The sequence below is a fragment of the Dendrobates tinctorius genome, unplaced genomic scaffold (genome assembly GCF_039654945.1).
Source record: "Dendrobates tinctorius isolate UK_male_01 unplaced genomic scaffold, ASM3965494v1 ptg000211l, whole genome shotgun sequence".
Lineage (NCBI taxonomy): Eukaryota > Metazoa > Chordata > Amphibia > Anura > Dendrobatidae > Dendrobates > Dendrobates tinctorius.
The window spans coordinates 16,131,018-16,146,493 of record NW_027361878.1 but is presented as its reverse complement, the minus strand read 5'-3'; the positions used below and the strand labels follow the sequence as shown (position 1 = coordinate 16,146,493).

At 46.0% G+C, this 15,476-nt stretch overlaps 1 protein-coding gene across 3 annotated transcripts in view; it reads left to right on the top strand.

The window, feature by feature from the left end:
• SYVN1 (synoviolin 1) overlaps nt 1-15,476 on the top strand; it is an 87,752-nt gene that overhangs the window by 22,276 nt on the left and 50,000 nt on the right. For all 3 annotated transcript variants that reach the window (XM_073554507.1, XM_073554506.1, XM_073554508.1), the window contains exon 4: nt 8,684-8,836. In XM_073554507.1, coding sequence (XP_073410608.1) covers nt 8,684-8,836 — 153 coding nt within the window. The remainder of the gene's footprint in view (nt 1-8,683; nt 8,837-15,476) is intronic.

The following is a 15,476-nucleotide window of genomic DNA, read 5'->3' as shown; positions in this document are numbered from 1 at the left end:
AAATCCGCCCCCCCCCCCCCCCCGGACTACCGCACCGCTCTGGAGCCCTCCTGGGCATCAGGCTTCTAATTTAGGCCGCGGCTTCGGCCTAGCTGAAGCCGCCGCCTTTTCCCCGCCCCCCGGCCCGCCCCCCGGATGACCAAAATGACACGCTGGAGTGTCATAGAAGGGGCGGATTGAGGCAGAAAGGGCGCGTTTTTACACAGCCAAGCGAAACCCAAGGGAGGAAAACCTCAGAGCTTCACTTCATCATGACTCGAGACCTCCGGAAGACACCCCACCAGTAGGCGGCCGACTTTTACTCTTTCAGCAAGTCTGGCTGCCTATTACAGAAGACAGGTGGGTCAGGGAAATAGTGTCTTCCGGATACAAGATAGAGTTCACTTCCGTTCCACCGAACTGGTTCTTCCTTTCTGTTCCTCCAACACCACCAGAAAAGGCTCGCGGTTTCCTCTCTCCTTCAATCAGGAGTTGTGGTGCCGGTTCCCGCGAACGAGAGATTCCGAGGATTCTACTCAAATTTGTTCGCAGTCCCCAAGAAAGGAGGCGGCGTCCGACCCATACTGGACCTAAAACAGCTCAACAATTACGTACGGGTCTGTCATTTCCGCATGGAGTCCCTCCGGTCCATCATTGCATCCATGGAGCAGGGAGAATACCTCGCCTCCATAGACATACAGGATGCGTATCTCCACATACCAATTGCTCCCGCCCACCAAAGGTTTCTCAGGTTCGCGGTCAACCAAAACCACTACCAGTTTGTCGCCCTTCCGTTCGGACTCGCCACGGCTCCAAGAACGTTCACCAAAGTCATGGCGGCCACCATGGACGTCCTGCACTCAAGAGGCATCCTAGTCGTCCCGTACCTGGACGACCTCCTCGTCAAGTCTCCCACTTTCAAAGACTGCGAGGTCAGTGTCTCAATCACTTTAGACACTCTGAGTCGCCTGGGATGGCTAGTCAACCTACAGAAATCGTCGACCATCCCAACTCGGACTCTAACATTCCTGGGAATGGTATTCGACACCGCCAGGGGCCTGGTGCTCCTTCCCAAGGACAAGACATTGGCCACCCGTCTGGGAGTTCGCACACTCCTTCGCTGTCCTCCTCGATCTCTCCGGTTTGCCATGAGAGTCCTCGGCCGGATGGCAGCAGCAATAGAGGCAGTGCCATTTGCCCAGTTTCATCTCAGGGTCCTTCAACTAGCCATACTCAGATCTTGGGACAGGAACCCCTTCTCCCTCGACAGGGAGTTCAGGTTGACGTCATCAACCAGGAGGTCCCTGCATTGGTGGCTCAAACCAACCTCGCTTACACGAGGGAAGCCATTCCTCTCAGGACAATGGAAGATCCTGACTACCGATGCAAGCCTGACAGGCTGGGGGGGCGGTGCACCTACATCACAGGGCACAGGGCAAGTGGTCACCGAGGGAAGTGACATTGCCCATCAATGTTCTGGAAATCAGGGCCATTCTCTTGGCACTGAGAGCCTTTCATCACTTGCTTGCAGCCTCGCACATACGGATACAGTCGGACAATGCCACGGCTGTGGCATACGTGAACCACCAAGGCGGGACCCGCAGCGCCCAGGCGATGAGAGAAGTGGCTCATATCTTCCGCTGGGCGGAAGACACAAGGTCGGTACTTTCTGCGGTACACATTCCAGGTGTAGAAAACTGGGAAGCCGACTTCCTCAGCAGGCAAGGAATGGACTCGGGGGAGTGGTCTCTCCATCCCGAGATTTTTTACCAGATCTGTCAACGCTGGGGAACCCCGGATGTGGACCTAATGGCATCCCATCTCAATACCAAGGTTCCCAATTTCATGGCCAGGACACACGACCCGCGGTCGCTCGGAGCGGATGCCCTGGTCCAGGACTGGTCCCAGTTCCGACTCCTGTACATTTTTCCACCCCTCCCCCTAATCGCCAGGGTCGTGAGGAAGATCAAGCAAGAGGGAGTTCCGACCATCCTCATCGCGCCAGACTGGCCCAGACGTACTTGGTACGCCGACATCGTCCAACTTACGGCAGACGCCCCCTGGCGTCTACCCGACCGCCACGACCTTCTGTCTCAAGGTCCGTTCTTCCACCAGAATTCAGAGGCTCTCAATTTGACGGCATGGCCCTTGAAACCTGGATTCTAACCCAGGCAGGTTTTTCACCGGCAGTCATTACAACTATGATCAGGGCAAGGAAGCCTGCCTCCGCCAAGCTCTATTATCGTACCTGGAGAGCTTTCTTTTCTTGGTGCGAATCTCATGGACAAGTCCCACTCCCTTATTCCCTCCCGAAGGTACTAGGTTTTCTTCAATCGGGCCTAGATGCCAAGCTATCCTTAAGTTCGCTTAAGAGTCAGGTGTCGGCGCTTTCAGTCCTTTTTCAAAAGCGCATTGCTATTAAACCGCAAGTAAGGACTTTCATCCAGGGAGTTTCCCGATTGGTTCCTCCCTACAAACGTCCGCTGGATACGTGGGACCTCAATCTGGTCCTGACAGCATTGCAAGCTCCACCCTTCGAACCTCTTAGAGGAGTTCCACTCTCCATTCTGTCTCAGAAAGTGGTTTTTCTAGTGGCGATCACCTCGTTACGCAGAGTGTCGGAATTGTCAGCACTTTCCTGCAGACGGCCTTTCCTAGCCTTTCACCAGGACAAGGTGGTTCTCCGCACGGTACCATCCTTCCTTCCGAAGGTTGTGTCCAACTTTCACCTTAATGAAGAAATTTCACTGCCTTCCCTTTGCCCGGTTCCGGTTCATAGAGTGGAGAAGGCTCTGCATACGCTTGACCTCGTCAGAGCATTGCGAATTTACGTGTCCAGGACTGCACCTTTCCGGAAATCTGATTCCCTCTTCATTCTTCCGGAAGGTAGTCGCAAGGGGTTGCCGGCTTCCAAGGCTACCCTTGCCAGGTGGATCAGGTCCACCATACATGAGGCCTACCGACTTAACAGTTCCCCTCTTCCGGCCGATATCACGGCACACTCTACACGGGCAGTAGGGGCCTCCTGGGCCATTCGGCATCAGGCTTCGGCACAACAAGTGTGCAAGGCGGCCACTTGGACTAGCCTACACATGTTTACGAAACACTACAGTGTTCATACCCAGTCCTCAGCGGATGCGAGCCTGGGTAGACTGGTTCTGCAGGCGGCAGTACCCCAAGTCTAGGGGACTGTCAGCACAATATTCGTCCACTGCTTCCCACCCAGGGACTGCTTTGGGACGTCCCAAGGTTCTGTGTCCCCCAATTAGGCGACAGAGTAAAGGAGATTTTTGTGTACTCACCGTAAAATCTCTTTCTCTTAGCCTTTAATTGGGGGACACAGCTCCCACCCTGTTGCCCTTACGGGCCGTTGTTTCCTGTTGAGTTCTCATATTGTTCTTTGAGCTCGTACATAGTAGCCTTCTTACAGGCATGGTTATGTTATTTGGTTACGTTCCTCCTTATGCTTTGGCACAAAACTGGAGAAGGGTGACGCCGTCCAGGGGTGTATACTGCAGAGGAGGAGCCAAAGTTAATCTTTTTCAGATTATGCGTAGTGTCGCCTCCTAGTGGACAGCAGCATAACACCCAAGGTTCTGTGTCCCCCAATTAAAGGCTAAGAGAGAGAGATTTTACGGTGAGTACACAAAAATCTCCTTTTTGTTCAATAAACAAATTAAAAAAAAAAAAAAAAAAGTACAACTCGTACCGCAAAAAATAAGCCCTCACATGGCCATGTTAACTGAAAAATAAAAAAAAATTATGGCTCTGGGAAGAAGGGGAGCAAAAAAACGAAAATGCAAAACTGAAAAAAGCTCCGGTCATTAAGGGGTTAAGATTGAATGTTTCATGCAGTCATCTTTGTAAGAGTGCAGTCAGACGACTCTAGAAATCAGACCACAGTGCACGGACTGGCCGTCAGCTCCCCCGACCCGAGCATGACCACTTCATAGAAATATATGAATTTTTTTTTTTTTGGGTGTCTATGTAGTGGAAACCCCCCTTTCTCCAGTTACACCCATTTTCTTTAACCCCTTTCTGCCATTAGACGTACAATCCCATTCATGTGCCCTGGTACTTAATTCCCCAGGACGGCATAGTACGTCTAATGCGATCAGCGGCGCCCACGTGGTGAGCGCCGCTGATCGCGGCCGGGTGTCAGCTGATTATCACAGCTGACACCCGGCACAATGTGTCAGGGGCGGTCACGGACCCCCCCCCCCCCCCCCCCGACACGTTAACCCCTTGTACACCGCGATCAAACACGATCGCGGTGTACCGGGGTTAAAGGGAAGCATCGGCAGGGAGGGCGCTCCCTCCGTGCTTCCCTGAGCCCCCCACGGCAGCGCAATGTGCAGCGCTGCTGTGGGGGTCTCCTTCCCTACAGGCCCCCGGATTCAAGATGGCGACGGGGGCCTTCGGGGACCTGTAGGGAGCTGACTTCCTCACTGCCTGCAAAGCGCAGGCATGAGGAAGTCTGCAGAACTGCCTGTGACAGATTGCTGATCTGTCACAGTGATCTGTGATGTGACAGATCAGCGATCTGTCACAGGACAGTGATGTCCCACCTGGGACTATGTAATAAAGTATATATATATAAAAAAAAAAAAAAAAAAAAAAAAAAGTAAATAATTTTTAAAAAAATCGCTAAATAAATTGGTAAAAAAAAAAATATTCCCCAATAAATTCATTTTTTGAAAATAAAAAAAACAAAACAGTAAAAGTACACATATTTGGTATCGCCGCGTCCGTAGTGAACCCCTTAAAAAATAAAAATAAAAAACGAAGCAAAAAATAATAATTTATTATCATACTACCGAACAAAAAGTGCAATAACGCGCGATCAAAAAGACGCATATAAATATCCATGGCACCACTGAAAACGTCATCTTGTCCCGCAAAAAATAAGCTGCCATACAGCATCATCCGCAAAAAAATAAAAAAGTTATAGCTCGCAGAATAAAGCGATGCAAAAATAATTATTTTTTATATAAAATTGTTTTCATTGCAAAAAACCGACAAAACATAAAAAAACTACATAAATGAGGTATCGCTGTAACCGTACTGACCCGAAGAATAAAACCGCTTTATCAATTTTACTGCACGCGGAACAGAGTAAATACACCCCCCCCCCCCCCCCCAAAAGAAATTCATGAAACGCTGGTTTTTGTTCATTCTGCGTCCCAAAAATCGGAATATAAAGCGATCAAAAAATGTCACGTGCCCGAAAATGGTACCAATAAAAACGTCAACTCGTCCCGCAAAGAATAAGACCTCACATGACTCGGTGTGTCAAAATACGGAAAACTTACAGCTCTCAATATGTGGTGATGCAAAAACTATTTTTACAATAAAAAGCGTCTTTTAGCGTGCGACAGCCGCCAAACATAAAAACCGCCATAAATAGTAAATCAAACCGCCCGTTATCACCCCCTTAGTTAGGGAAAAATAATAAAATTAAAAAAAAGTGTTTATTTCCATTTTCCCATTAGGGTTAGGGCTGAGATTAGGGTTAGGGGTGTGTTGGGGTTAGGGTTGGAGTTAGAATTGGGGGTTTCCACTGTTTGGGCACATCAGGTGCTCTCCAAATGCAACATGGCGTCTGATCTCAATTCCAGCCAATTCTGCGTTGAAAAAGTCAAATAGTGCTCCTTCCCTTCCAAGCTCTGCCATGCGCCCAAACAGTGTTTTACCCCCACATATAGGGTATCAGCCTACTCAGGAAAAATTGCAAAACAACTTTTGGGGTCCAATTTCTCCTGTTACCCTTAGGAAAATAAAAAATTGGGGGCAAAAATATCATTTTTGTGGAAAAAAATGATTTTTTTATTTTCACGCCCAGGCGTTATAAACTTCTGTGACGCACTGGGGGGTTCAAAGTGCGCACCACACATCTAGATAAGTTCCGTGGGGGGTCTAGTTTCCAAAATGGGGTCACTTGTGGGGAGTTTCAATAGTTTAGGTACATCAGGGGCTCTCCAAACGCACATGACACCCGCAGACCATTCCATCAAAGTCTGCATTCCAAAACGTCACTACTTCCCTTCCGAGCCCCGACGTGTGCCCATACAGTAGTTTTCTCCCACATATGAGGTATCAGCGTACTCAGGACAAATTGGACAACAACTTTTGGGTCCAATTTCTCCTGTTACCCTTGGGAAAATAAAAAAAATGGTGACTAAAAGATGATGTTTGTTGAAAAAATACGATCTTTTTATTTTCACGCCCGGTCGTTATAAACTTCTGTGAAGCACTGGAGGGGTCAAAGTGCTCACCACACATCTAGATAAGTTCCTTGGGGGGTCTAGTTTCCAAAATGGTGTCATTTGTGGGGGGTTTCTACTGTTTTGGTACATCAGGGGCTTTCCAAACGTGACATGGTGTCCGATCTCAATTCCAGCCAAAAACGTCAAATGGCGCTGCCCCCTTCCGAGTTCTGCCATGCGCCCAAATAGTCATTTACACCCACATATGGGGTATCAGCGTACTCAGGACAAATTGCACAATAACTTTTAGGGACCTGTTACCCTTGGAAAAATAAAAATTGGGGGTGAAAAAAAGATCATTTTTGTGGAAAAAATATGATTTTTTTAATTGTACCGCTGTACGTTATAAACTTCTGTGAAGCCCTTGTGGGTTCAAAGTTCTCACCACATATCTAGATAAGTTCCTTGGGGGATCTAGTTTCCAAAATGGGGTCACTTGGGGGGGTTTCCACTGTTTAGGTACATCAGGGGCTCTCCAAACGCGACATGGCGTCCGATCTGAATTCCAGCCAATTTTGCATTGAAAAAGTCAAGTGGCGCTCCTTCCCTGCTGAGGTCTGCCATGCGCCGAAACAGTGGTTCCCCCCACATATCAGGTATCAGCGTACTCAGGACAAATTGCACAATAACTTTTGCAGTCCAATTTCTCCTGTTACCCTTGGTCAATTAAAAAAAAATTGAACCTGAAGTATATTTTTAGTGAAAAAAAGTTAAATGTTCATTTTTTTTTTTTTTTAAATGTTAAAAAATTCCTGTGACGCATCTAAAGGGTTAATAAACTTCTTGAATGTGGTTTTGAGCACCTTAAGGGGTGCAGTTTTTAGAATGGTGTCACTTTTGGGTATTTTCTATCATATAGACCCCTCAAAGTGGCTTCAAATGTGATGTGGTCCTATAAATAAAATGGTGTTGCAAAAATGAGAAATCGCTGGTCAACTTTTAACCCTTATAACTTCCTAACAAAAAAAAATTTTGGTTTCAAAATTGTGCTGATGTAAAGTAAACATGTGGGAAATGTTACTTATCAAGTTTTTTGTGTGCCATATCTCTGTGATTTAAGGGCATAAAAATTCAAAGTTGGAAAATTGCGAAATTTTCAAAATTTTCGCCAAATTTCCGTTTTTTTCACAAATAAACGCAAGTTATTTGAATGAAATTTTACCACTAACATGAAGTACAATATGACACGAGAAAACAATGTCAGAGTCACCGGGATCCATGGAAGCGTTCCAGAGTTATTACCTCATAAAGGGACAGTGGTCAGAATTGTAAAAATTGGCCTGGTCATGAACGTGCAAACCACCCTTGGGGCTTAAGGGGTTAAATGTTTATATGGATCTAAGACAAAATATGGAGGTTAAAAAAAACTATTTGGAAAATAATCTGATGCTGTCCTCTTCTCTTTCATATGCCGCCGTCTTTTTGCTTCTTTACCACGTGTCATGGAATAAAGTCAGTGGGGACGAGAAGGGAGCGGGGCTGCAGGATTAGGCCTGTTTCACACTTCCGTTTTTTGTCGTCAGTCAAAATCCGCCAATTTTAGAAAAACCGGATCCGCCAAAAAAGGGGCGGATCAGTTTTTTTTTCCCCCATAGACTTACATTAGTGGCGGATCTTGACTGACAGTCGTCCGTCACACCTGTTTTTTTGACGGATCCGCCAAGATTTTTAGCGTCTCCCGGGCGGATGAGAAGTTTTTTTTTTTTCCTGGACGATCCACTATTTGTAAGTGCGCATGCCCACGGCAAGCATTTTAACCATGAAATGCCATTCCGGGAGCGGCGAAAAATCTGTCTTTCTGTCTCGCTCTCTCTTTAGACAGCAGAGGATATGTTTTCAATATGTAGCCATGGAGATGCATGGGGTCCTGTATAGGGAGCTGTGGATACAAAATTGTAAATGTATAATGTTTTTTTCTTTTTTTGTTATTGTGGCGTTGGATCATAGAACAATGGTTGTGAAAGGTGAACATGGGATTGGAATTGCAGTGGTTGTATTATGTTGTTTAGATGATACCTGAGGCCACTTAAATTCTGAATTATTACTGTTTTTCAGTGCTCTTGATTGTAGTGATGCGTGAACGTGCTTTGAAACTGTTTTATGAGCATACTCGGGTGCTAACAGAGTGTTTTTGCATGCTCAAAAAAGATGTTCGAGTCCCCGCAGCTGCACGTCAACACATGCAGGGATTGCCTAACAGCCACGAGACATGCAGTCGCAGAGACTTGAACATATTTTTCGAGCATGCAGAAGACTCTCGGTTACCACCCGAGCATGCTCAGATAACACCTTATCCCGGCACGTTCGCTCATCATTATTTGTTACCCAAACATCTGTTTTCCATTGCTGGGATGTTCCAGCTTCAGGACCATTATTAATGCATCCAGATCCACCATTGCTTGCTACCCATACTGATTCCTGTCTTCTCCTGCCCGCAGCACCTCCTGGAGCGCTCCTGGTACGCCGTCACCGAAACGTGTCTGGCTTTCACGGTGTTCAGGGATGACTTCAGCCCGCGATTTGTGGCCCTCTTCACCCTTCTGCTGTTTCTGAAATGTTTCCACTGGTTGGCGGAGGATCGTGTGGATTTTGTAAGAGGCATATTGTGTACTTATATAACTTTGTAGTGAAGTAAGGTAAAGTCGGAGTCGCTCATCATTCTGATGTACAGTGAGGAGGTCTCCAATCATCTAACCATTAGGACTCGTTCAGTATTTGGTCAGTTTTTTACATCATTATTTATAAGCCAAAACTAGGAGAGGAACAATCGGAGGAAAAGTGTAATAGAGACACAACACCACTCCTTTATTGTTCATCCATTTTTGGTTGTTTTTTGGCTTACAAATGTTGTACGTGTGAACGTGGCCTTAAAGGGGTATCTAGCGCGTTTAAAAGAAACGACTGCAGCAGTCATAGGGATAAAAGACGAAAAGGCAATATGCTCACCCCGGGAATCCGTTCTCTGCTCAAGGGCTGGACGCGATTATATCCCACCTAATGGTCTCGGTTGCTGCAGCGCTCAGATGACTGGTAAATGTGGCATCGTCGCTACTGTACTTGTGAAGTGTCGGCACTGGATTAGGAAGCAGATTCCTTGGAGTATGTCTCTTATCCTCATGGCTTGCTGCTGTCAGTTTTTTTTTGTTTTGTTTTGTTTTGTTTTTTTATTTTCCGCTTCCTCTTTTTAGAAAAACTTTCTCTTCACTTTTAAATGGAATTTGACAACATGTTTTTATCATGTAATCTGAGAGCATCATGATATAGGGGCAGAGGCCCTGATTTCAGCAATGGGTCACTTACTAGGTTGTTTTGAGCAGTTTCAATAAAATCACTGTTTTAATATCAGTAGACGATCACTGCAGGACTAGGTTTCTCGTGCCTCCTGGTCCAACCACAACTCCATCACTGATGAGCAGCTTTCTCTCACAATACAATGTACACAGGAAGCTGTTAATCAGTAGTGTGGACAGGGTTATACACAGCTCAGCATTCTGAGCTCTGCAGCAGAGAAAACTGTAATTTCTCGCTTCATTGGGGGACACAGGAAACCATGGGTGTATGCTGCTGCCACTAGGAGGTTGACACTATGCAAAAAAAGGGTTCGCTCCTCCCCAGCAGTATATACCCACCTACTGGCAGAAAGCTTTTCAGTTTTAGCTTGGTGTCAGTAGGAGGTGGACACGGGCTAATCTCAGCCCCAGATCTACCTTTTAGGTTTTGTTGCTTTTTATTAATCTCTCTTTTTCAGATTTAGCTTGTGTTTGTGGGCGACGGAGTGTAACAGCTCACTCCTCTCTCCCCCTAGAGACCGAGGCACAGTGTGGGAATACATCACTACTGTACCTTCTCGTGTCTATCAGGCAGGACCCCATGCCTCCTAACACTACAAGAGTGTTTGGGGCATCCGCGTGGAGGATGATGCGGACTGGTTCTTGCCACTACACCCTAGCCTGCTCGCCCTCCAGAGCCAGACGTGCAGGGTAGGAAGACAGTATCAGTACCTTACAACCGGCCGACATACTTCCCCGGGACCAGGTACCCTCCAACCGCCCGTCCCTCCGGGACGTCTGATAGTCGACCTTCTTCATTATCGTGCTGCGAAGATGGATTCCAGAGCCTTCAGGACAATGCTCCCCTTTTTTCCCTCAATGCCGACTCCTCAGCGCCATATTTTGTTTCCACTGAGTGTCATGAGCAGACATCCACCTGCTCTACCGCAGTGTTTGGGCCAGACGCTCCTTGTAGATGCTCTGCATAGATGTTTCAATTTCATTCCTTCCAGGAGAGCTCCCACCTCCCCCTCCCCATCGTCCAGTGCTTGTGACTCAGCAGCTTAAAGCACCTTGGTCTCTAATGTTATATTAAAAAAAAAAAAAATAATAATTATGACTCCAGGACACACTTTTATTTAGACACATATTGGGAAGTATAAGCCACTTTATAGAGAATCCATTTTATTAAATATTACTTAATATTAAGTCATTGACAGAGATGCAAAATGATAGCTGACCAGCTGCTGGTAGCTATCATTTTGCATTTTGTATCTCTGTCAATGATTTTTAATATTGAGTAATATTTAATAAAATGGATTTTCTATAAAGTGGCTTATACTTCCAAATTTTTGTAGGTGTTAATAGGAAGTGCTTATGATTAGGCCTTTTTCATGGTATTTAGACATAGTTGCCCTTTGTCTATGTATGCAATATCTCATAGTCCTTCCCAATGTAGCTCCTGCAGAGTCTCTAAACTGTGTTGCAAATTATTATGCAAAAAGAGTTTAGGAGTGATAAGGTTAGAATTTTTTTGTTTGTCATTTAAGCTCATTGATGGTGATGTGTGTCAGGGCTCTTTATATCACTGAAAGCAATTGCAGACACCTGTGTAAATTAGTTTGGCAGGTGTGTCCAAATAAAGGCAAGACTACTTAAGAAGGCTGTTCCACATTATTAAGCAGCCTACATTTTTTGCCAAAATGGGAAAGAAAAGATGTGTCGGCTGCTGAGAAGCAACAAATTGTGGAGTATTTAGGTCAAGGCATGACTACAATCAACATTGCCAAGACACTTCATCGTGATCATCGCACAATCAAGAAGTATGTAGCTGATTCCCAGCACACACGTGTGCGTGCTGATAAGGAAGAATTGAGGACTCTTTCCAGCAGGCAATTGCGTCAGGTTAAAAGAGCAGCTGCAAAAATGCCTTGTCATAGCAGCAGACAAGTTTTTGAAGCTGCTGGTGCCTCCAACGTCCCCCGAACAACAAGATGCAGGGTCCTTCAGAGGTTTGCAGCTGTGCGTAAGCCATCCTGTCGACCACCTCTATCCACTGCACACAAGCAGAAACGGCTCCAGTGGCCAAACGATACATGAAGACTGACTTCCAAACTGTTTTGTTCACCGATGAGTGCCGTGCAACGCTCGATGGTCCAGATGGATGGAGTGGAGGATGGCTGGTTGATGGACACCCCATGAAAACACTGCTAAGGTGCCAACAAGGAGGAGGTGGAATAATGTTTTGGGCTGGAATCATGGGGAGAGAGATTGTCGGCCCCTTTAGGATCCCTGAAGGGGTAAAGATGAACTCCATAATCTATGTGGAGTTTCTAAAACAGCACTTCCTGCCATGGTTCAAGAGGGAGAACCGTGCTTTCCGCAGCAAGATCATTTTCATGCATGATAATGCACCGTCTCATGCTGCAAATAACACATCTGCATCTCTGGTTGCTATGGGCATAAGAGAGGACAAACTTATGGTGTGGCCACCATCTTCCCCTGACTTCAACCCCATTGAGATCCTCTGGAGCATCATCAAAAGGAGTGTCTATGATGGCGGGAGGCAGCTCACATCTAAGCAACAGCTCTGGGAGGGTATTCTGTCCACATGCAAAACAACTGAAGCACAAACCATCCAAAAACTGACAAATTCAATGGACGAGAGAGTTCAGAAGCTTCTTTCGAACAAGGGGTCCTATGTGCAAATGTAACATCACCTAGAATAAAGTTTTGACTTGAAAACTGTTTGATTTCATTTTGTAATAAGCTGATAATGCTTATAATTTCACAACTGACCATTTTTTTGTTCAAAATAAAAATAAAAAGGTTGAAAACTCTGCTGTGCATAATAATTTGGAACATGCATTCTGAGTGTTTCTTATTTTTAAAAATATACTGTTTTCATAGGCAGTTTGTTCAAAAACATTGCAATTATACTAGAATATTAGATGACTGGAAAATAACAATGACTGCAATTCATATAGGTAATTTAGAGAAAATAGGAGGAAATATTTTTTGCTTAATAATTTGTAACACAGTGTACACTTCTTCCTCCAGTGGTACCCTTTTTTATTCTCTGGTTCGGTTAGGTATCCAGACCTCAACTGCAGCAATGTAGTGTTTTTTTTTGTTTTTTGTTTTTTTTCCCCCCCCCCCCCCCTATGCCTACCAGCTTTTCTATCCATGGGGAATTAGACTTTAGGTGCTATGGGAATAACAGCACTAGTGTTTGGTCCCCTACCCAATGAGTCTGATGTACCTTCTACTACATACCTCATGGTCGATCACAGCTGCAGTCCACATTTTCTGACCACTATCTAGTGTATCAGAGATGCACCATTTACCACGTACCTCCTGGTCGATTGCAGCAGCGGTACTAGAGTTCTGTCCACCATTCGGTGAGTCAGATACACCATCTACTACGTACCTAATAGTCGAATGCAGTAGTGGTCCATCTCTCATGCCCACTATCCAGAGAGTCAGATGTACCATTTACCACACACCATCTGGTGACTCCGATGCACCACCTGTCACGTTCCTCATGGTCATTTGCAGTGGTGGTCCACGTTTCCTGCACGCTATCCCGTAACTCGGATACACCATGTGCCACATGTCTGATCGCAGCAGCAAATGTAAGTGCTCTCTACTCTATCCAGTAAGTCAGTCACACCATCTGTCGTGTACCATATGATTGCTTGCCGTAGTGGTCCAAATGCTCTGCCCGCTATCCAGCGAGTCCGACTCCGTATCTACCACGTAACCCAACCTTCATTACGGTTATGACCCAGGGGCTTTTTTTCTCCATCCTGTGAATATGATTTGCCAAGAATTATTCAACAGGTCAGGATCTCCATCGACGGTTAACCACATCGCTGTCCGCAAGGCAGTTTAGCTGCACTGCTCACTAGCCAGTAATTAGACCCAACATGACTAATGGTAGTGCTCTGTCCACTATTCAGTGAGTCAGGTCCTACTTTTACAATGATCCTTATGGCTGTTCATTGTGCAGCCCAAGGGGTCTAGCGAGATGTCAGTTCTTTGTCTGTTTCCATACTTACTACTTTCTTGCAGAGATTGGATAGCACTTTGTCCATATCAAGCTGCAGCCAAAAGCACGAGAGCCTCTTCAGCCTTGGATCCGATGTCCGAACATCACGTAAACGAGTCTTATCCGGCAAAGATTGTATCCTTTCTCAGTATTGAGTTATCTTGTGCTTTTTTTTTTTTTCCTCTCGGTGATTAAATTACAATTCTCGGGGCCAGCGCTGTCTCACCCGGACAGCCCATTCCAACTTGTGGAGTCCCCTGGCTATGTCTGACCCTGTGAGTCACAGGGTCGGCACTTGTGCCCAACTGGTCACGTCAGTGACTCTGTCTCCGCCCTTTGTTTCCGGTGCCAGGCATTCGCTGGAGCTCCTCCTTCGAATAGTAAGATCTCGCTGATTATACTGCCTTTTTTGGAATTTTCTTACATCAAGGTAAGCGCTTACACATGTAAGGATTCTTTCCCACTTCCTTATCAAGATGGTTTGAGTTGATCAAGAGCTACCAAGATACCTCAAGTTATCAGTACTAATTTCCTTAAACTGGACCAGTCGTCCTCAAAGCGATTTAGAGTCCACATCAGCATCGTCCTTTTTCGCCATTCACATGTTTTTTTTCCAGCTCTCTGCTCCACACTGTTCCTTGGCACCTGGATTCTGAGTTCAGACCTTGCCGCGGACTCCTCTCCAAGGAGTTTGAAGCTATTTTCTCATGATTGCACTCTGGTCCCCTCTCTCATCTTGGCTGGGTTATCAACATCCCAAAATAGTCTCTGGTCCCGGTACCACATATTGATTTTTCTGGGAATGCTGTTTGAAACAGCACATACAAAGAGGTTTTTTTCTACCCAAGGAAAAACCCTTGATCCTATCATGTGGGACTCTCTCTGTCAGAGGCACTTTTGCGCGTTCGCTCCACTTCTGCATGAGCGTTCTAGGTAGGATGGTTGCGTCAATGGAAGAAGTTCCATTTGCCTACTTTCATATGCATCCTTTTCAATTTTCTTTTTCTGCCATCAAGATGGGACTGGTCGATTCACTCTCTGTATCGACTAATCATGCCCCTCTCTGAATAAATAAGTCTCTAGACTGGTGGACTTAATCTCCTCTAGTCAATTGCGATTGATCTTTCCCACAACATTTAGGACGATGGCTACTACAGAAGCCAGTCCTCTCAATCGGGGAGTAGATTTTCAGAACGTAACAGTCCAGGACCGATGGACCACCTAGGAATCGTCTCTTCCCATCAACATTCTGGATTTTGGGTCCCTCCCACTTGCTCTACTTTTCTTGCAAGAGCTATTCTCTACCATTAGTTTTGGGTCCAAACTGACAATGCCACAGCGGTGATAGAGATGAACCTTCAAGGAAGATCCCCAAGTCAAGCATTCTTGTCAAAAGTGCCGCGGATTCGGTTATGATCTTGGCACTGAATATCCCAAGAGGGGAGATATGGGCCTCCAATTTTCTCAACCGAGAGGGTCCCGCCACCGGCGAGTAGTCCCTGTACCATTCAGTCTCCCATGACATGTGGCTCCTTTGCGACTTTCCTGACATTAACCTGATCGAGTCCAGTCTGTCACAAAATTCTTCATGTGATCTCCAGAACACACATCACGCTAGCAATCAGCACTGACGCTTTGGTAATTCCTTGGTCTCAGCCCCCCCGTACCTGTTACCTCTGTTAACACTGATCTCTAGGGTGGTCCAGAGGATCAAGACTGAGGGAGTGTCCATCATTCTTATCACCCCAGAAGACTTGGGTATGCAAAAGTAATCAACTTCCTCATGGGCACTCCGTAGAAACTCCAGGATCTTCTCTCGCAGGGTTCTCTATTCCACCAAAATTCTCCATCATTCTATTTAACAGCATGACTAAGACCATGTTTCTGAAATTAGCCGATTTCTCCAATCAG